This window comes from Electrona antarctica (genome assembly GCF_951216825.1).
Source record: "Electrona antarctica genome assembly, chromosome: 18".
NCBI lineage: Eukaryota > Metazoa > Chordata > Actinopteri > Myctophiformes > Myctophidae > Electrona > Electrona antarctica.
Genome location: NC_136799.1, coordinates 45,734,195 through 45,755,220, shown reverse-complemented (window position 1 = coordinate 45,755,220; position 21,026 = coordinate 45,734,195). Strand labels below are relative to the sequence as shown.

At 47.2% G+C, this 21,026-nt stretch overlaps 1 protein-coding gene across 1 annotated transcript; it reads right to left on the bottom strand.

The window, feature by feature from the left end:
- Positions 1-336: 336 nt before the first annotated feature.
- On the bottom strand, positions 337-5,138 carry LOC306941930 (uncharacterized protein; the record flags this gene model as incomplete). The annotated part of the gene is made up of 4 exons (XM_079527568.1): positions 337-375; positions 1,605-1,835; positions 2,883-3,959; positions 4,896-5,138. 4 exons carry the CDS (start codon positions 5,136-5,138, stop codon positions 337-339), a joined length of 1,590 nt encoding a protein of 529 aa, XP_079383694.1.
- Positions 5,139-21,026: the final 15,888 nt, after the last annotated feature.

Below are 21,026 nucleotides of genomic sequence, written 5' to 3'. Positions count from 1 at the left end.
TGACACACAGAAGACACGGGACACAAGTGTGTCTTGCGTGTGTCTTAGGTGTGAATGAGGCCTATGTGTGTACAGGGCCTGGCTGAGACACCAACGTCCATCATAGGAACACCCGCCTAAGGAGCCCTGAAGGTCCCTGTGTGCTCATCCCTGTGGTCCCCAGAGGTGCTACTCTGCAGCTGGACCAGAACCACAGTCCTCTGGACCAGAACCACAGTCCTCTTGAGCAGAACCACAGTCCTCTGGAGCAGAACCACAGTCCTCTGGACCAGAACCACAGACCCAGACCCAGGTCTGGGGCTTTGCCACGCTGGTCTTGAAGTTGACCTCTTCTCATCACTTCTTCATTATGGAGGAGATGTCCAGGAAAACACTCTGAAATCAACAACACAGAATAATGCTGAGTCAAACAAAGTTTCAAGGACCCCCATAACTCGGAGGATGCAGGAGTGAGAATGTGTTGCAATGTACACTCCAGGTTGAACTCACAAATATCAGACATCTTGGGCTCCATTTTCGTCACCGCTAAACCCCTTATCCCTAAACTTTTTTGCCTTTTTTTTTTTTTTTTTTTTACTATTTTGCAAAACATTTTTGAATAGTTACAATGGCCAGTCTACAAGCTCACAACGTGTCAATGTAGATTGGCTAGATGAACTATTCAAAAATATTTTTCAAAATAGAAAACAAAAAAAAAAGGCAGAGAAGTTTAGGGATAAGGGTGACGAAAATGGAGCCCCTTGTGTCTGTCTGGTGTCTTGTCCGTGTTTGATGGCCGTTCCAATGCATATTTGTTTGATGGCTGTGTTCTGCTCCCCTCCCCCACATCAAACAACGATGTTTGGTCAAAACCATGTGACTTCCATTGGAAATGCATTGTGGCAGCCATTAAACACAGACAAGACACAGAACATGTGTCCTGTGTGTATGGGGCCTAACCTCATACACACACACACACGTACAGTATCTGTGTTTGATGGCCGCCATAATGCATTTCCAATGGGAGTCACATGGTTTGACCAAACATTTGTGTTTGATGGCTGTGTTCTCTGCCCATCAATGTTTGGTTAAACCATGTGACTCCTATAGCCTGACACTTCACTTCATTATTCAGACTGAAAGCCCTCCCCACGGAATATTTGGCCGAAAATGGCTAAAAATGCATTTTCGGCCTATTCGGTTTCGGCCCGAATAGGCCGAAAATATATCACCGAATAGTGTATGCAATGAATGCATTCAAAAGCGCTGAATAAATGTTTTATGGACCCATAATAGTGAATATTATTTAAGTTAAGTTATGCCATAATCATGTCTTTTGCCATAAATCAGGTAGCTTTAAGGTACGGCCATGACAGCAATGGTAGGACAAAAGATATATAATATTAATCATATTCGGTATTCAGCCAACTGTTTCCTATATTCGGTATTCGGTTTCGGCCAAGAATTTCCCTTTCGGTGCATCCCTAGAAAAAAGGTAGTCGACGAACATTTTTCGTCCTAGTTTTACAGCCGACGAAAACAACACTGGCTTTGCTATGAGCCAACCATGTTTAAATCTTATTTAACAAAGTGAAGGAAACAATCTTGAGTGTATATATTTTCACCATGGACATCCTGCGGCCTGCGGGGGGCGCCATGGTGTGCATGGTGTCCCCGTGCAGAGAGCCCAGCTCGTCGGAGCCCTCGGAGCTGTGGAGGGAGTCGTCGCTGCTGGAGGAGGAGGAGCCACTCATGGTGGACAGCATGCTCTCGCACGGCACTCTGGCCTGCAGGAAGCTGCTCTTCTTCCTGGCGTTGGGGAAGAGGAGACCACTCCCACCACTCCCCAGTGAGCACTGTTGATTTTGACATAGCACATTTTGATTTTAGTTTTAGTCGCAATATAAGTCTCTTGTATAGTCACCTGGAACGTATTTCTTTTTGTGTTCGTCTAGTTTTGGTCGACTAAATAAGATACAATTTTAGTCGACTAAATCTACAGTTGATTTAGTCGACTGAAATGTAGTTTGCGGCCTTGATGCCGTCGTAATGGCTGATTTGACACTTGCTGAAAATAGCTGATTTACAAGCTCACAACTCGTAGTTGTGAGCTTGTAGATCGGCTATTTTCAGCAGGCAACCAAGTGTAAAATGACTTATTCTGGATCTCTTGTTATTAATTGTCCACTAGTCCCTTCCTAACATTTTAGTGTAGTTTTTATTGGTTGACGAAATTGTCAATATATCATTTAGTCTGATAGTTTTAGTCATAGCTTAGTTTTCATTTCGTTTCCATTCAGTTTTCGTCAGTGACAAAAGGGTGGTCGACGAACATTATAATTGTTTTCTCTCAGTTTTAGTCGACGAAAACAACACTAGCACCAGTGAAAGTCCCTCCAGGAGTTCGTTCACCTCCTCTCCCACTGAGCATTTTTGTAGTCTAAATGGCTAAAAAACTCGGCTAAAAAACGTAGTTTCAACGTCGATATATAGACGGTCTACATTTAGACCTTGATTAGCCAGGCTAATCAAGGTCTAAATGTAGACCGTCTATATATCGACGTTGAAACAACGTTTTTTCAACATCTAATCTAAGCCTAGACTGCTAAAAAAACTTTCGTTTTTAGACTATTTTCACCCCAGTTTTCTAAATGGCCGTCTAAAAAATGGGGCAAAAATAGTCTAAACATGAACGTTTTTTAGCAGTCTAGGCTTAGATTAGACGTTCAAACGACGGTCTATAGGCTATTTAAGATCTTGATTAGCCAGGCTAGTTTTAGACCGTCAATAAATAGACGTTGAAACAACGTTATTTTTATGATGACTAATTTTCCCCAATTTCTTATAGGCGACAATTTAGCCGTCTAAAAGCCGACTATTGCTCAGTGGGCTATAGCTCTTACCACGACGCCGGGCCTGTGGACCACGGTGGTGCCGGACAGCAGAGCCTTCACGGAGCGGGGCGGCTGGAGATGGTTCCCGCTGCAAGGCGGCTTGCCGCGAGGAGGAGCGCCGAGGCTCTTGGGATTCCCTTTCCCGCCGTCGGACAACGGAAGCTGCCGACTCTCGCGGCCCTGCGGGGGGCCGTCAGCGGCGGGCGTTTTGCCGCCGGGCGGGCTGTTTTGTCGCTGCAGGGACTCCCCCGGCTGCAGAGTGCCCGGCGCGGAATGAGCTGAGCTGAGACTCGATGATTCCTCGTGCAGGTCACGGGGTTTGACCTCTGCAGGGCTACGACGACGAGGAGGCCTCGCGTTCGGCGGAGTCACTTTGGGGACCGTTTGAGTCGCGGTCGCGTGCTGCTGCCGCGACGTGCGGCTCGTCGCGCAGGGGAGGCGCTGCTGCGGCGCGATGCGCGGCTCGTTCGCGGCGACGGGCTCGCTCACCAGACCGCGGTCCTCGTCCTCGAGGCACGCCTCCTCCTCCCCGCCGCCGCCGCCGCCGAGCGTCCGTCGGATCTTCCTGGCGCCCAGGTGCGCTATCTCCAGCGCGTTGAGGAGGAGCGACACGCCGGCGATGGCCACCATGAACGCCATGAAGACGGTCTTCTCGGTGGGCCGCGAGACGTAGCAGTCCACCACGTTGGGGCACGGCGGCCGGCCGCAGCGGTACAGCGGCTCCACGCGCACGCCGTAGAGCGCGCACTGCCCCAGGAGGAAGCACACCTCCACCGCGGAGCGCGTCAGGATGTGGAGCACGTACGTGCGGAGCAGGGAGCCCCGCAGCGGCGCCCTCTTCACGCGCCGCCGCGAGGAGGAGGAGGAGTCGCGGAGCCGCCGCAGCTCGCGCTCCATCTTCCGCCGCCGCTCCTCCTCCTCCTCTGTCGGTGCCCACGCTGCTGCCGCTGCCGCCGCGCCGTCCTCCGTCTCGCCCATCTCCTCGCGGAGGCGTGCGCGCTGCCGGCGCCGGCCCTTCTCCAGGCGGCGGATGCGGTAGAGCGCGTGGCCGATGTAGAAGAGCGAGGGCGCCGACACGAACACCACCTGGAGGATATAGGGATGGGAATTATACATTGATGCATTAACACAATTTAGACCCGCGAGGACGATTCTATACAAATGTCTTATAAGTCTAAATCGTGACAATTTTTGTCAGTGGTTCTCAATATTTCATGTCAAGGACCCCCAGCAATTACATGTAATTGGCTGCCGACCCCCCATATGAAAATATGTTGTTAAATGGTAAAATTGTGCATTTATATAGCGCCTTTATCCAAGGCGCTTTACAGAGATTGTGCATTACATTCACCCATTCACACACACATTCATACACTGATGCCAGCGGAAACCATGCAAGGCAAACAACCAGCACATCAGGAGCAGTTCAGTGTCTTGCTCAAGGACACTTCGACACTAACTCTGGGGGAGCCCGGGTTCGAACTGGTGACCTTGCGGTTACCATCCGGCCACTCTAATTCACTGCCGCCCCGTGGCGGTTCCAGGGACCTCCCCCAAGAATCAAAGATTTGAGTTAAAACGTTCACTCTGTAATAATATATATTCAAAGATTTGCACTACATGTTCACGATATTTAAAAAAATAGCAGACCTACAAGCTCGTAGCGCGGCCCTTGGTGCCACGCTATGAGCTTGTAGATCTGCTATTTTTTCAACAGCTAAAGCACAACATAATGCTTTAAAACACCGGGTTCTGTCCTGGGCCATGGCTCAGTGGTCCAGGCACGTTGGCTGGTAATCCAGTCTGGCAGTGTGCCGCGGGCTCGACTCCCGATCCCGGCGGCCTTTACTGCATGTCGTCGTCCCCCCCCCCCCCCCCCCCCATTTCCTGTCAGCCCACTGTCTGTCCCTCCATAAAAAATATAAAATAAAGGCGAAAGCCACAAAAAAAACATTAAAAAAAAAAAAGAAAAACACCGGGTTCCCGCCCCCCAAAATGGGTTAATAAATAATATCCCCTAACCTGGAGCATCCAGAAGCGCACGAGGGAGATGGGGAAGGCGCGGTCGTAGCACACGGCCTTGCAGCCCGGCTGCTCCGTGTTGCAGACGAACTGGGCCTGCTCGTCCTCCCACACGTCCTCGGCGGCCACGGCCAGCACCAGCATGCGGAAGACGAAGAGGACGGTGAGCCAGATCTTGCCCACGGCGGTGGAGTGGGCGTGGACCTCGTCCAGGATGCTGGCCAATAGTTTCCAGTCGCCCATGGTCAGCGAGCTGCCGGGACTGCCGGGACTCTTCACTGCCGCCACATGCCTTCCGGTCTGCGAAAGAAACGCATACGCACGCACGCACGCACGCACACACACACACACACACACAGACAGACAGACAGACAGACACACACACACACACACACACACACACACACACACACACACACACACACACACACACACACACACAGGTAAAGACTTAGTTCCTGTGCTTTGATTTCACCTGACATTCATGGTTGCCACAGCAGCTATACCAAGTTATCTCTCAAGACAGATCCTGCTGTAGCAGCAGCTACAAATCTATCTGTCAGCACCGCTGCCTTAAACCTGTAGTGTTGTTGTTAGTAGGGATAAACACAGAAGCACCCGTGACAAAACATCTCTTTCCTCTTTTCTGACAAATTTAGTCTTATATGACAATTCTTCTCTACTCTTGAGAGCGTAAAATTAAACCATATGGACCCAAATTAACTGCTCGGCAACCGCTATAGGTGGAACGTTACGTCAGATAAGCTTTATTATTGATATCAAACCGGATCGCTGATTTATTTTTTTATTTTTTTGGCTTGGCCTTTCCTTCTTCAGCGATCCTAGGCCGGTTCTGCGCATCCGCAGTGCCGTTCACTTCTTGTATACAGCCGGACTAAAATGCTGAATAACTCCATGGTTTTGATAAAACGTGAGTTGAAGCTATGATTCCCTGCTTTCACATGACATGAAAAAACGAGAATTTTGGTCACATTATGGTCACGTCTTATGTGGGTGTCTCTCCCGATGCACCCGACGGTGAGGAGTTTGACCAGGAGGAGGCAATGTATGCATGCAGAGGAAAACGATACTCCTATCAGTTCATCTCCCTGCTGAACAGACAAGACACCCTGACCAACTTGATGCTATTGAAATTGAGGGCCTCTACTGTTCCTAATATATGTAAACGACATGACTTCAGCTTGTGACTGCAACTTGTTCCTGTTCGCAGATGACTCGGCACTGCTGGTCTCGGACAGGGACAAACTGCAGGTTGAAAATGCCCTCAGCTCTGAACTCGGTAGAAAAAAAAACTGAATCCATTCTCTTTGGATCTAATAGTAATCTCAGCAAGGCAAATGGCTTCTTGATTAGAGTGGGTGACAATGTTATCACACGTAAAGATGAAATTACCTACCTAGGTTCCATCCTGGAGGCTAATCTTTCCGGTGATAAAATGGCCACCAACGTAATCAAAAAAGTCAACCAAAGAACAAGATTCCTTTACAGGATCTCCTCACTGGTCAACAAAAACACCTTGAAGACCTTAACAGGAGCCCTGTGCATGCACCTCCTGGTACCACAGCACCTCAAAGGCCCTTAAAACTAGGCTCCAGACTTCCCAAAACAAACTGGTCAGGCTCCTACTTGGCCTCACCCCCCGAACCCACCTCACCCCTGCCCACTTTGACAGACTGGAATGGCTTAGGGTCGACGACAGAGTACAGCATCTTGCAATGGGTCTGGTCCACAAGATTCGATACTCCACCAAGATACCCATGTACCTGTCTAGATACTTCCTTAATGTTAACGAAGTCCACACCCACAACACCAGAGGGAGTGCAACGAACCATGTACAACCCAGATTCGGCACAAACAAGGGACTAAATTATTTTCGCTACCAAAATGTGGAACGCCCCTACCAACAGTCTCATAAGACATGCGAATCCCCTTGACTCCTTCAAAACCGCTCTCAAAGGGCACCTACGGATGGCTGCAATTCGAAACTGGCCCCCGTAAAATCTAAACACGATGCAAACTAATGAAGAACATAAGCATGAAGACATCCATGTGGATTTGTATTCACCAACATCAAAGAAAAAAATTGTAGTTACGCATTTTGAGAAAAGTCAGTTTTTCGCCAATAATTCCCCGTAGGATGAAGGTAAACACTTCAAACTTCCTGGGCACGTAGAGTACGTTGCTGTACACATACTGACGCGATGGCGTCATGATGGCATTGACCAATCAAGAGATAACGTGCATGTTACAACCATGACGCGTTACAACCGTGGCGGCTCTCCCCTACTAGGCACAGTGGACCACCATTTGATGAGATCTTGGGCTCCATTTTCGTTACCGCTAAACCCCTTATCCCTAAACTTCTTTGCCTTTTTTTACTATTTTGAAAAACATTTTTGAATAGTTCAACCAGCCAATCTAAATTGACACGTTGTGAGCTTGTAGACTGGCTATTTTAACTATTCAAAAATGTTTTGCAAAATAGTAAAAAAAAAAAGGGCAAAGAAGTTTAGGGATAAGGGGTTTAGCGGTGACGAAAATGGAGCCCATAGCCTCTCAGACCTAAAACTGAAAGAATATTGTGTGACCGTTCATGCTGTATTGATGTACTATAATAGGAGAAGGAAAGGGACGACTGGACATCTCTGTTGGATCTGTTACCCCCCGCGACCCAAGTCCCAGTTCCCAAATTGATCAAAATAACAATTATTTTACATTCTCTAATTGTGTAGACTTTTTTTTATTGTAAATGATTTATTGCAGATGTTTACGTACGGGTCCATTTGGTTTCATTTCACACTCAGGAGTTAAAGATCTATAAGGGTTCATTTGGTTATACCAACCTGGGGACCACCTGGAACCCCCCTCAAGGACCACTGGTGGTCCCCGGATCACTGGTGGAGGACCACTGCCCCTAGCCTAATAGTGGTGGCCAAGAACTTGATCTAACTTGAGTCCATTTTTACAAACTACAAAGTAAAGGGGGGGGGGGGGGGGCGGGGGGACGACGACGACCTGTGTACTCTCTACTGTCACCATCTGGCGGAGTCAGGAGTCACAACTCTACATCTATCCGTTCAACTCACAAATACACAACACCCTCAATCTTATATACGGTTGCAAAATGGTAATCAACATCCGGCAGCTGCAATGTACTTTATTTCAATGTCACCCAATTCACCCTTTGTCAAGTCCCGCCCCGTGGTTGTGCCCCTCTTCGCACCCATTGGTTGCCGTTTCGTGGTTGGACAAAAATCCTTTCTCTCCATCCACTACCATTGAAATAAGGTGTTTTTCTTTTGCTTCGTATTGATATTCTGTGCACTCAATTCTTATTTTAAACTTGGTGTCAGTGAAAAGGAACATCAGGTGCAGCGTGGTGACCAGGCAATTGGTCCACCCAACACCCCCCCCCCCCCCCCTCCTTTCCTTTGCACCAGCAGTGCCAGCCCACCCAAATCAGGGCCCTCAATTCAGTATTTTAGCTGTGACGTGAGCGCCCCCTCCTGAGATACTTCCGGGTCCTACTTTTGTGTTGCTTTTGTGTCCCCATAGAGTTATACTGTGACGCTCCGTCGGACTAAATCTGAGACGAAAACAACCACGAAAGTCTAATTTTACCGCTTTCCTCGCAACAACAAAGCTGTGCTGCTCTCCCAAATCTGGCTGTGACAGGCCGTCTGCCCCACACTGAATACTATCGCCATTTTATTTCATTGTGTCAACTAAATCCTCATTAATGCAAACAGATTCAACATACTCAACCCTGCACACATTCTAAATATGCCCCCGAAATATTTTACTGAGCAAATGGACTGTTACCACCTTCAATAATAATGATAATAATAGTCTTTATTGTCTCCACATCATATTTATTTTTGTCATGGACACTTGGAAGTTGGAAGCATTAAGACCCATTTTAATCCTCAATGGCTTCCTTTCTGAAAAATAACGTCATTGTAAAAAGATTCACGCGTTTAGATATTCTATTTACAATGAGATGCGGACGGGAGCTGGTGCCACTTGGACCCGGACGTAACGTAGCACTACAAAATGACGTCGGACTTAAATACTGAATAACCCTGTCAATAAACATATCATGTGCCCAGGCGGTGGCGTAACCGTCTGGGCACCCGACTGGTAATCCAGTCGCAGTGTGCCGCGGGTTCGACTCCCGAGCCCGACACGGCCTTTACTGCATGTCTTCCCCCATCTCTCTCCCGTTTCCTGTCAGCCTACTGTCTGTCCCTTCAAAAACCAATAAAAGGCGTAAGCCGCAAAAAGAATATCTTTAAAAAAAATAAAAAAATAAACATATCATGTTGGTTTTTAGTTTTCTTTTCCAAAAATGTTGGAGAGTTTTAGCAAATTCAACATAAACACGGTGGAACCAGGGAGGAACCAGGCAGAAAGAGCCTGCTGCGGTTAGTCAGTCAGTGACCAATCAGAAGGCTGACAAAATGGTGAATTGGTTACAGTAGCAGATTTCGTACTGTTGAATTCAAGTGAATCAGTTTCAGTGATGGTTATATGGAGCCCAGACATAGAGCATTGGTCTTCTCTATATGGAGCCCAGACATAGAGCATTGGTCTTCTCTATATGGAGCCCAGACATAGAGCATTGGTCTTCTCTATATGGAGCCCAGACATAGAGCATTGGTCTTCTCTATATGGAGCCCAGACATAGAGCATTGGTCTTCTCTATATGGAGCCCAGACACAGAGCATTGGTCTTCTCTATATGGAGCCCAGACATAGAGCATTGGTCTTCTCTATATGGAGCCCAGACATAGAGCATTGGTCTTCTCTATATGGAGCCCAGACATAGAGCATTGGTCTTCTCTATATGGAGCCCAGACATAGAGCATTGGTCTTCTCTATATGGAGCCCAGACATAGAGCATTGGTCTTCTCTATATGGAGCCCAGACATAGAGCATTGGTCTTCTCTATATGGAGCCCAGACACAGAGCATTGGTCTTCTCTATATGGAGCCCAGACACAGAGCATTGGTCTTCTCTATATGGAGCCCAGACATAGAGCATTGGTCTTCTCTATATGGAGCCCAGACATAGAGCATTGGTCTTCTCTATATGGAGCCCAGACATAGAGCATTGGTCTTCTCTATATGGAGCCCAGACATAGAGCATTGGTCTTCTCTATATGGAGCCCAGACACAGAGCATTGGTCTTCTCTATATGGAGCCCAGACACAGAGCATTGGTCTTCTCTATATGGAGCCCAGACATAGAGCATTGGTCTTCTCTATATGGAGCCCAGACATAGAGCATTGGTCTTCTCTATATGGAGCCCAGACATAGAGCATTGGTCTTCTCTATATGGAGCCCAGACAGAGCATTGGTCTTCTCTAATACTAGATACCAATTAAAAAACAGAGTTTGAAAAGTGCAATTCGCACCATTCTACTTCTAATCAATCAATCCATAAACATGTCAACTGTGCATTGCACACGTTAGTTTCAATGTCACAGCAGCAGCTAGAAGCTAGAAGCTGCTGCTAGAAGCTGCTAGAAGCTGCTGCTGATTGGCCAGGCCGTTTTGTGGCCGGGCATCAAGTCTGCCTGAGAGTTCCCAGATGGGAGCAGGAGGGGGGAACCCGTACTCTCTGCTGCCCCATCTGGCGGAGTAAGGTTAGCTGTTGCCTGCTCATGTTCCAAATGCTTTCATGTATTTGGAACTTCAAAGCTTCAAAGCTTATAGAGTAATGTCTTGCAGAGAAACAGCGAGTTGAGAAAACAGGCCTGAAAGGTTCACTTCTGTGGACACGTACATTACACCTAGCTACATGTTTAAGCATTTATTTCATATTTACATATCAATTTCAGCTCTGACACTTATTTCAGACATGCTCTAGTACAGGGGTGGGCAACTTTGACGATAGAGAGGGCCACAATATGTCCACACTCACTCCAGAGGTCCACATTGCATATCACTGTCGTAGCAAAAATAGCCGATCTACAAGCTCAAAACGCATCACAGTGCGATGCGTTTTGAGCTTGTAGATCAGCTATTTTTGCTATATTTGAATTGAAATCCTGATTATAATTTTTTTGCCATTTTTGAATTGGAATCCTGAAGTTACATTTTTCTTTTGAATTTCAAATGCATTTAGTTATAGTTATGTTAACTTTATGAATTAAATACAAATACATTGGACATAAAAAAGAGAAGACAATAACATTGTAATACTAGTAATTAGCTGAAATCAATAATATATCAATGTTCAGATATTAACCTGAGGGCCGCATTACGTGATGGTGAGGGCCGATGATGTGGCCCCCGAGCCGCCAGTTGCCCATGTATGCTCTAGTATGTGAATAGTCTGCCTGTGCTATTAACTCATTTTGGATACAAAATAATTATTAAAAAGCAGTTTTTCTCCTGAAGGCTGCACGCACGATGACAGCCCTATAAGTCAACCTAGGGTCACATTTGTGTATAGCTAAACGCAACAAAAAAGACAAACCACTTACATATCAATGGTACGGGTTCCCGTTGTCTTTGTTGGTGCCGTGTATCATGTTTAAATCCGAGTATAGGAGCAAACCCTGCAGAGAGTCAGATTACCCCATGGAGAGATCCGGGGGTGGAATTAAGTCCCATTGCACCAGTCAAAATAAACACCAATCCCATGCATCCCCCTTGCTGTTGTCGCTGATTCTTTGTCCAGTGTGCCACGGGTTGGAGCGACGGACGGGACTGCTCTCTCGTGGTGTTTGTTGCATGCAGGATGTGGACATTGATTCTCCCACTGACAGGACGGACAACATGCCCCATGGCACATCTTGCCAGGCAATTGGTCCACCCAACACCCCCCCCCCCCCCCCCCCTCCTTTCCTTTGCACCAGCAGTGCCAGCCCACCCAAACCAGGGCCCTCAATAACCCTGTCAATAAAACAGGACAACTGGACAGTGGCCTTAACATAATAGATGTAACCCAACTAATTTGCTGGGGGGGGGGGGGGGGGGGGACTTTTGGTAGAAATACACCTTATTTAAACAGCTACCGTATGTCTCCGCCGGTCTGCTTTTAATCCAACCCACGACAGCTCAGTGACCTATCCCCACAGTTTGTAGTAGTAGTATTGGGAGGGAATGAGTGGCTCAGGAGGTAGAGCAAGGATTGCCGCGTGTCTTTGAGCAAGACAGTGAACTCCAAACTGCTCCCCCCCCCGACGAGCAGGTTCGGTGCCTTGCAATGGTTGCTGGATGGGTGGCCTGCTCTATCGTTCTGTGATTGGTGTGTGTGTGTGTGTGTGTGTGTACCACGGAGGGCGTAGCGAGTGCCGGGCTCCCTGGTGACCAGGTACCACCCCGTAGGAGTCACTACCACCCCGTAGGAGTCACTACCACCCCGTAGTACTACCACCCCGTAGGAGTCACTACCACACCACAGGAGTCACTACCTGCACCCCGCAGGAGTCACTACCTGCACCCCGTAGGAGTCACTACCACCCCGTAGTACTACCACCCCGTAGGAGTCACTACCACACCACAGGAGTCACTACCTGCACCCCGCAGGAGTCACTACCAACTCCACCCCGTAGGAGTCACTACCACCCCGTAGGAGTCACTACCACCCCACAGGAGTCACTACCTGCACCCCGCAGGAGTCACTACCAACTCCACCCCGTAGGAGTCCCTACCACCCCGTAGGAGTCACTACCACCCCGTAGGAGTCACTACCACCCCGTAGTACTACCACCCCGTAGGAGTCACTACCACCCCACAGGAGTCACTACCTGCACCCCGCAGGAGTCACTACCTGCACCCCGCAGGAGTCACTACCACCCCACAGGAGTCACTACCTGCACCCCGCAGGAGTCACTACCAACTCCACCCCGTAGGAGTCCCTACCACCCCGTAGGAGTCACTACCACCCCGTAGGAGTCACTACCACCCCGTAGTACTACCACCCCGTAGGAGTCACTACCACCCCGTAGGAGTCACTACCACCCCGTAGGAGTCACTACCACCCCGTAGTACTACCACCCCGTAGGAGTCACTACCACCCCACAGGAGTCACTACCTGCACCCCGCAGGAGTCACTACCACCCCACAGGAGTCACTACCTGCACCCCACAGGAGTCACTACCTGCACCCCGCAGGAGTCACTACCAACTCCACCCCGTAGGAGTCCCTACCACCCCGTAGGAGTCACTACCACCCCGTAGGAGTCACTACTAGTGTGCAGTGACAAAGAAGAACGCTCTCACTGTCTTGACCCAAACGCGGCCAAGAGGCTCCGTGCGTCGTGCGCAGCAGCCATTTTGGGAAGAACTTGGGAAAACTGCTTTTTAATTATTTTTTTTCCCAAAATGAGTTAATAGCACAGGCAGACTCTTCACATACTAGAGCATGTCTGCAATACATGTCAGAGCTGTAATTGACATGTAAATATGATATAAATGCTTAAACATGTGTAATGTGTCCACAGAAGTGAACCTTTCAGGCCTGTTTTCTCAACTCGCTGTTTCTCTGCATGACATTAAGCTTTGAAGCTATGATTCCCTGCTTTCATATCATATGACGTGAAAAAACGAAACCGACAAAAAAAAAATCCCCAATGGCAGCCCCTCAGTCAAGCTTCCCTACTTCCTTTCCAGGTGTTACCGATGAAGGCCCATGAAGGCTCTGTTCCATTCTGGTCAAACAGAGTCAGGGTGCTGCTATAGAGGGTATGCGCTAGGGGTGTGCTGAAATATCGATATGGCGATATATATCGATACGTCCTCCCGCAATAAATAATCGATATTGATTATTAAAATATCGATATCGAGAAAAAAATAAACCTTTTTTTTTTTTTACTTTTTTTTTTAAATTTGAAATGTTCATAATGAAGTGATGAACAACATGTTTAGAAAAGGAGCAAATCCCACTCAGATTCCACAGCAACCAGAAGTACTGAATTACTGGATGGTGATTTGTCCAAAGTCTCCAAACCGCTTTGTGGGAATACAAAATGCTGCATTTTTTCAGTTCCAAGTATTTTGTAGTTGCAGATATCGTGATATATCGTTGATGAAATTTCATACAATATATCAATATATCGCAAATATCGCAATATATCGAATATCGTGATATTATCGTTATCGAGGGCCTAATATCGCGATATATATCGTATCGTGAGGAACCCATATCGTCCCACCCCTAGTATGCGCGTGACATCATCATCAAACCAGGGAGTTATGCAGGAACGCCTACTGAGTGGCAAAAAACTACTTTCTGGCCTTGACAGCCCATACATCCAAACAGAAAAGTCATATCTGATTGCATTAAACAACATTAAACGATGTTAAACTCACTTTGCCTGTTGCTTTGCCACTCAATTTGCCACTCGATGTGCCATTCACTTTAAGCATGCGCATACTCTCTATTGTGTGTGTTGGCTCACTGGAAACACTCCGCTACACCAGTGGGTCTCAAAGTGTCCTTGAGTGGGTTCCACATGGCCCCGGGGTACGGATGTGTAACTCCGAGTGTGTTTGAGAACCACTGTAGCCTACACTAAATGGAACAGAGCCTTAATTAGTGTCATCGGTAACACCTCGGGTGTTTAAATATTTTCTAATATGGCCCTCGTTGAGAAAAGTTTGGACACCCCTATTAGAGCTTATTATGTTCGTCGGAGCACCCGGCCCAGCCGGATGCACCATCTCTAGGTCGTCCTCAGACGAGCCCTCCATCGTCGCCTCCAGTCATCCTCCATACATCCGGCCAGCTCGTTGGTGCTTTGCACTCCTGCATCTTTCTTGAGTACATCCACATATGTTAGTGTGGGACGTCCCACAGCACCAGTCTGCTGGCTGGGAGCTCTTGGTGCCTCTGGCAGTGTCCTGCGAGTCTCATTCTCCTAGCTCTCCTAGTCTCATTCTCCTACCGTGAAGGATCTGAATCTGAACGCCAGTCTCCACTGCTGACGGCTGCACCTCCCAGAAACCCACACTTTAATGTAATAATACAAACGTGTCGGCCCTGTCATGTCTGACACTCATGGCACGTGGTGGCTGAAGCGAGGCGTCGCGTCAATATCGATGCAGTGTTACGAGCATTTTCTGTTCATTGATCTCAATCACGTCACAAAGATTGCCGCAGCACCTGTGGATAGTCTAATTGCGTGCTCAGTGCTCTGATCGTCTCTCTCTCGTGCGCGCACGCACGCACGCACGCACGCACGCACGCACGCACGCACACACACACACACACACACACACACACACACACACACACAAACACACACACACTTTTTTTTCCTGTATCCGCTCGAGGCCCAGACTGGATCAGCAGTGATTTGCTCCCAGTCTAGATTACAGGTCATCTAGTGGGGGGGCTGGTTGGGGGCGGAGTTAACCCACTAATTGTTCCCACTCATTCCCCAGCTGTGAGAGGTGCCGAAAAACCTCACCGAAGCAGATTTAATGCATGAGGCCTGGGCCGTGGCTCAGCGGTCCAGGCACCTTGGCCGGTAGCCCAAGTCTGGCAGTGTGCCGCGGGCTCGACTCCCGATCCCGGCGGCCTTTACTGCATGTCACCCCCCATCTCTCTCCCCATTTCCTGTCAGCCTCCCCATTTCCTGTCTGTCCCTCTATAAAAAATCACACCCGTGTGAACTGAGTGGTGTAAGGTCTTATATAGTGACGTCACATACTAACCATAGCAACCGTGCTCATTTTTTTGAGTGGTGTAAACCACTCCTACAACTGGCTTTTGTGTGCAGAAAAAAATGAGCATGGTTGCTATGTTCAAAATAATTTCTGACGTAATTAAATCACACCCGGGTGAACTGGATGACCGTAGCAACCGTGGTCATTTTCTCTGCGCAAAAACAGCCAGTTGTGAAATCACATCCGGGTGTGATTTCATTACGTCAGATCAGAGCTGATCAGGCTACATAATACCTTACCTTATTTCATTACGTCAGACATTACGTCAGACCACATCTGATCATGCTATATAAAACCTTACACCACTCAGTTCACACGGGTGTGATTTTTTGGTACGGACAGACACGGGTACATCGCTTTTTGAGTGGTGTAAACCACTCCTACAACTGGCTTTTGTGTGCAGAAAAAAATGAGCATGGTTGCTATGTTCAAAATAATTTCTGACGTAATTAAATCACACCCGGGTGAACTGGATGACCGTAGCAACCGTGGTCATTTTTTCTGCACAAAAAAAGCCAGTTGTGAAATCACATCCGGGTGTGATTTCATTACGTCAGATCAGAGCTGATCAGGCTATATAATACCTTAACTTATATAATACCTCACATCGGACAAAAACTCCAGCTGAATCAACCTTACACCACTCAGTTCACACGGGTGTGATTTTTTTGGTACGAACAGACACGGGTACAAAGCCAGTTGTTGGAGTGGTTTACACCACTCAAAAATATAAAATAAAGGCGAAAGCAAAAAATTAAAATTAAATAAAAAAAAAGATTTCATAAAATAGTGTACGGGCGTTTTAAATAATCCCCAAAGAGTCGACAAGATTGTATTTAAGTGTGCGAGGGACTGTGAAGAAAAGATCGTAGCGGCTCACATTCTCCAATTGATTTTGACGACAGCGTTCCGAGCCCAAGGCTCTTCGCCAGGACCTGACGAAGAGCATTATAGGCTCCAAATCAATCTGTGAACAATCACTATTGCGAACTTTCACGTGAAACAACAGCCTCGCTACTTCTATACGCTGTGCCATGCACTTATTTGAATGTACGGTACTGAGATAAAAAATAAACGTGCTCAACTGAATGCATGCCCATGCATAAACCCAGCCACTCTATGGAGTAAAAGAGCAATAACGCAGGGTTGATTTGAGAGCCGAGGTGATTGGCTGCACCGGGCGCGCCGCCCGCGGGCGCTTTAATTAGGTTTCCATCGCGTGCTCACAGAGTCAATGCATGCCATTGATTAGATGTTCCCTTCTGAAGCCTCTGCAGTCGCTGCCATGCTGTGACATCTGGCAGAGGCCAGATGTCACAGCATGATCGTGATTGGGGTGGGGTGGGGAGGGGGGGGGGGGGGGTTATGCAATGAACGGCCGGTTCATCAAGTGCTCGGCAGCCGATGTTGTCCATTTGACCTGTGTCATGGGATCGAATAGCCTAGTACCGCGTCAAGTCAGCCCAGCATAAGCGCTTGACTTCCGGTGTAACCTTTCTAAATAGAATTTAGGTCAACAGATCATGTTACAAGTTATATTCGGGAGTTTAATTCCCAATTGGCCTATACTGGCAAGACATTTGGCACTGATCGTTGCAGTGTTTTGCATGATTAGCCGTGGACAGACAGACAGACAGACAGACAGACAGACAGACAGACAGACAGACAGACAGACAGACAGACAGACAGACAGACAGACAGACAGACAGACACACACAGACGTATCACCCTCTAGCAGCCACACCGACGCGTTTATTTTGAAATCCACAGAAAGGAAGTGAAATGCTCATGATCGTCTGACTTGACACCAGTTTTGTGGTTCATTTGAAGTGGGTTGACTGTTTGCTGACAACCCCATATAGGCCTCATTTAGATCATTAAAATGGGTTGACTGTTTGCTGACAACCCCATCGGCCTCATTTAGATCATTAAAATGGGTTGACTGCTTGGCCTCATTTAGATCAACAAGAACCAGTGCATAAACCCCCCAGGAGGGGCTCCATCTAGTGGTATGTTGTGGTCCTCCAAGACGTGGCGTGGTGCATTTGTCGGTAAATCCTTTAATTCAGGGATGTGAAACTCAAATACACAGTGGGCCAAAATAAAGAAATTGGTACAAGTCGAGGGCCGGACTGTGTTTCAACACACGGGCACCGCAGTCGTTCCAGGCAAACAGCAAACAAGTAAATGCATTTAAAACTGAAAATGGATTATTATTAATCTCAGTTTCCTGTTCTATGATCCTCACCATCACTGCTTTCATAGTATGTGATATGTGACAATGCACTCGCAGTGCATTGTCGGACTTGTAGTATTATGGTGGTCCGTGCAATATACCAGAGGGCCAGTTCTAATACTAATTAAGTACAGTTGGAGGCCATCGATATTGTCCTTTTCTTTTTGCTGAGGTTTGCGTGATCTGCGCAAAAGGACAGTTAACCCATTTTGGGCGGGAACCCCTTTTGGTGTTTTACATTGTGTTATAATTTAGCTATTGAAAAATACAGAGTGGCGCGCTACAAGCTTGTAGGTCTGCTATTTTTGAAAAATCGTGAAAATAGAGGTCAGGCCTAAATGGGTCAAATGATTGTTGTAATATAAATACGGGACCCTCGTCTGGGTTGACAGACAGGTAGTGTGTGCAGGCTGGGTGGTGTGTGACAATCCTGTTGAAGTATTACTTGGTACGGCGACTGCGGCGGCGGCCGGCGGGTACCCAGGAGAACAAATTAACGAGACACGAGACAGTATCATGCTAAGGTTCACAAAGTTTATTACACAAACATGAAACATATATAGTGCTGGATCATAATGACGTAACAATAAGATATGAGACAGAAGAACGTGCCTACTGCAGCAAGGCTGACCTTGCTGTCGCCTAGATGTCTCTCGTAGCCTATCTATAAAGAATGCTACAGTACCGGCAGTACACAATACATATCAAGTACACTGTATCTCAAGTTCAAGTACATAGACTAAGATGTACTGTGCATGGGCTAATATCACAACAGTTGCCCTCTTTTGTTTAGAATAAACAACTAATACTCTGTTGATACAGTGTGAAAATACGTCGCAATCACAATCTCGGAACCGAAAAAAAACTAGCCAATATCACCTTATCACTTCGTCTGTGATATCAATCTCTGCTAGGAAAATTGTACCCGAGTCCCCCTCCTCATCAACCATCCATTGGGCGAACACACTCATGCGATGTGATTGCGACGCGAAAGAAAGAGGAGAGAGAGAGAGAGAGAGAGAGAGAGAGAGAGAGAGAGAGAGAGAGCGAGAGAAAGAGAGAGAAATCAAGAAATCCAACGCTATATATTAAAAAGAAAACACATTAAAACATATAACATAAATAATATAATCATAAATATACAAAAATCATTAATTAATAAAAGGTGAGGGGAGGGAGAGGGAAAGGAGGGGAGGGGTAGGGGAAAAGGATTGGGGATGAGAAGAAAAGGGAAGGATACAAAAAATAAAAAACACAATAAAATCATCCTGACTATATGTAACCTAAGTTAGATCACTGATCATCTTAAGTTAAAACCTAACTCATTTCTAAACTAATGAATAATCAATCTTGAATCAAGTAATGTTCTGTCTAATTTCTACACTCATAGAATAAAATTTAAGACACAAAATCAGTAAATCAGTCTAATCCAAGACTATTCTATTCTTGATTATTGTTGCTCACTGATCTCTGAGCATTACCTTTCCACTAAAATGTTCTTATTCACTGTCTGCAATCAACGCAAGGCAGTTAACTCCTTGCGCACACTCTCGTCTTTGGTGATGCTTGCATTTATAAATGACATTAGCCTCTCTACTTTCTCACATACTTCACCTAATCCAGAACTTGCCTACTCCAGTTCACAATTTAATGCCTGTGTGGAATTGTGCTGCCTCCCTTAGATCTGAAGGCCCTCTTTGAACGACTGTGAAATCATGTATGCTACAGTGTGTGGAATAACAGTAGAACTCTGCTTCACTGAAAACACAAAAAAAATAAAATAATAATAATAATAATAATCCATGTTTGGACCCCCCCTTCACCGACAGTGTCCAGGGCGTAGATCCCAGGCAATAACAGGCTGTGCAATCAGCAACTGTGCACAATGATAGTTTTCAAAAACAGGCTGTGCCTCGCATCTCCATATCAGCAACTGTGCGCAATTGACCCGCATCGAAATCCATGTCAGGTGACATGCGCAGGTGACCTCGCATGAATCTCCATCACAAATTGTCTTTGCCTTCTTGCTTGTGCCTTTCTCTGATATTGTCAGGCACGTGTGATTAGCATGCCTCCCTTGAACTGGCCATGCATCTCCAGTGCGGCTGAAAAAACAGCAGTGTATATGTCGCGCGCGTCCTTGATGATAGTAGTATCCACAGGGCTTGACCGCTAATCCAAATCGAAAAACGGCAGTGTCTAATCTCGCGCACATTCTTGATGATAGTATCCACAAGGCTCGACCGGTAATCCAAATCGAAACGGCAGTGTCTAATCTCGCACGCCTTCTTGATGATAGTATCCACAAGGCTCGACCGGTACTCCAAATCATTGACTCATATTGTCTGTGATTGATATCCTTTTCGTCACGAGCATAATGTGACTTTGTGCATATCTCCATCATGAGTTCAGGAAAAGGGATGATCTCCAACGTACCGAAGATTGACCTTTGGACTTGGTCAAGTGGTCATGGATAACATCCTGCACCGACATTTGACCATTTGGCTTGATCAAAGTGGTACATAGTCAATTTGTCCATGTGTCCTTGCATCTCGAAACCTGTGTCACTTCTTGGCGTCCTAGCCCCCCTGGGCCTGCGGCAGCGATGTGATGGTCTCCAAGCGTCCGACGTAGCCCCTCTGGGCCTGTGGCAGCGATGTGATGATCTCCAAGCGTCCGATGTAGCCCCTCTGGGCCTGTGGCAGCGATGTGATGGTCTCCAAGCGTCCGATGTAGCCCCTCTGGGCCTGTGGCAGCGATGTGATGGTCTCCAAGCGTCCGATGTAGCCCCTCTGGGCTTGTGGCAACCGAGCATGTTGGTTTGGCCCTGTCCTCTGATGTCTGGTTTGGGGCGGTGGCTGTTCGACGCCCGAGGCGCATCTCCCTGCTGGTGATGTGATGGTCGTCGGCCGAACGCTTAGGTCCTTTGGACTTCCCTATAGCAGGGTGCAGTCCAGGGCCTGGAGCCTTCTCCACTTTAGGTCGGCCTTAGGATGAATAGCACTCCCTTGCACTGTCTGCTATCTGTGTTTTTTTTGTAAACAGCAGGTTTCCCCCCCAAAAAATACACTGGCATATTGTGTGTGTGGGACCTCATGTCCCGTCTTTGATCCACCCGTTTACAGGTAACATAAAATATTGTTTCAACCTTAATCAATATTTCATCTAAACATTCTGCCCATACAAAGATAATA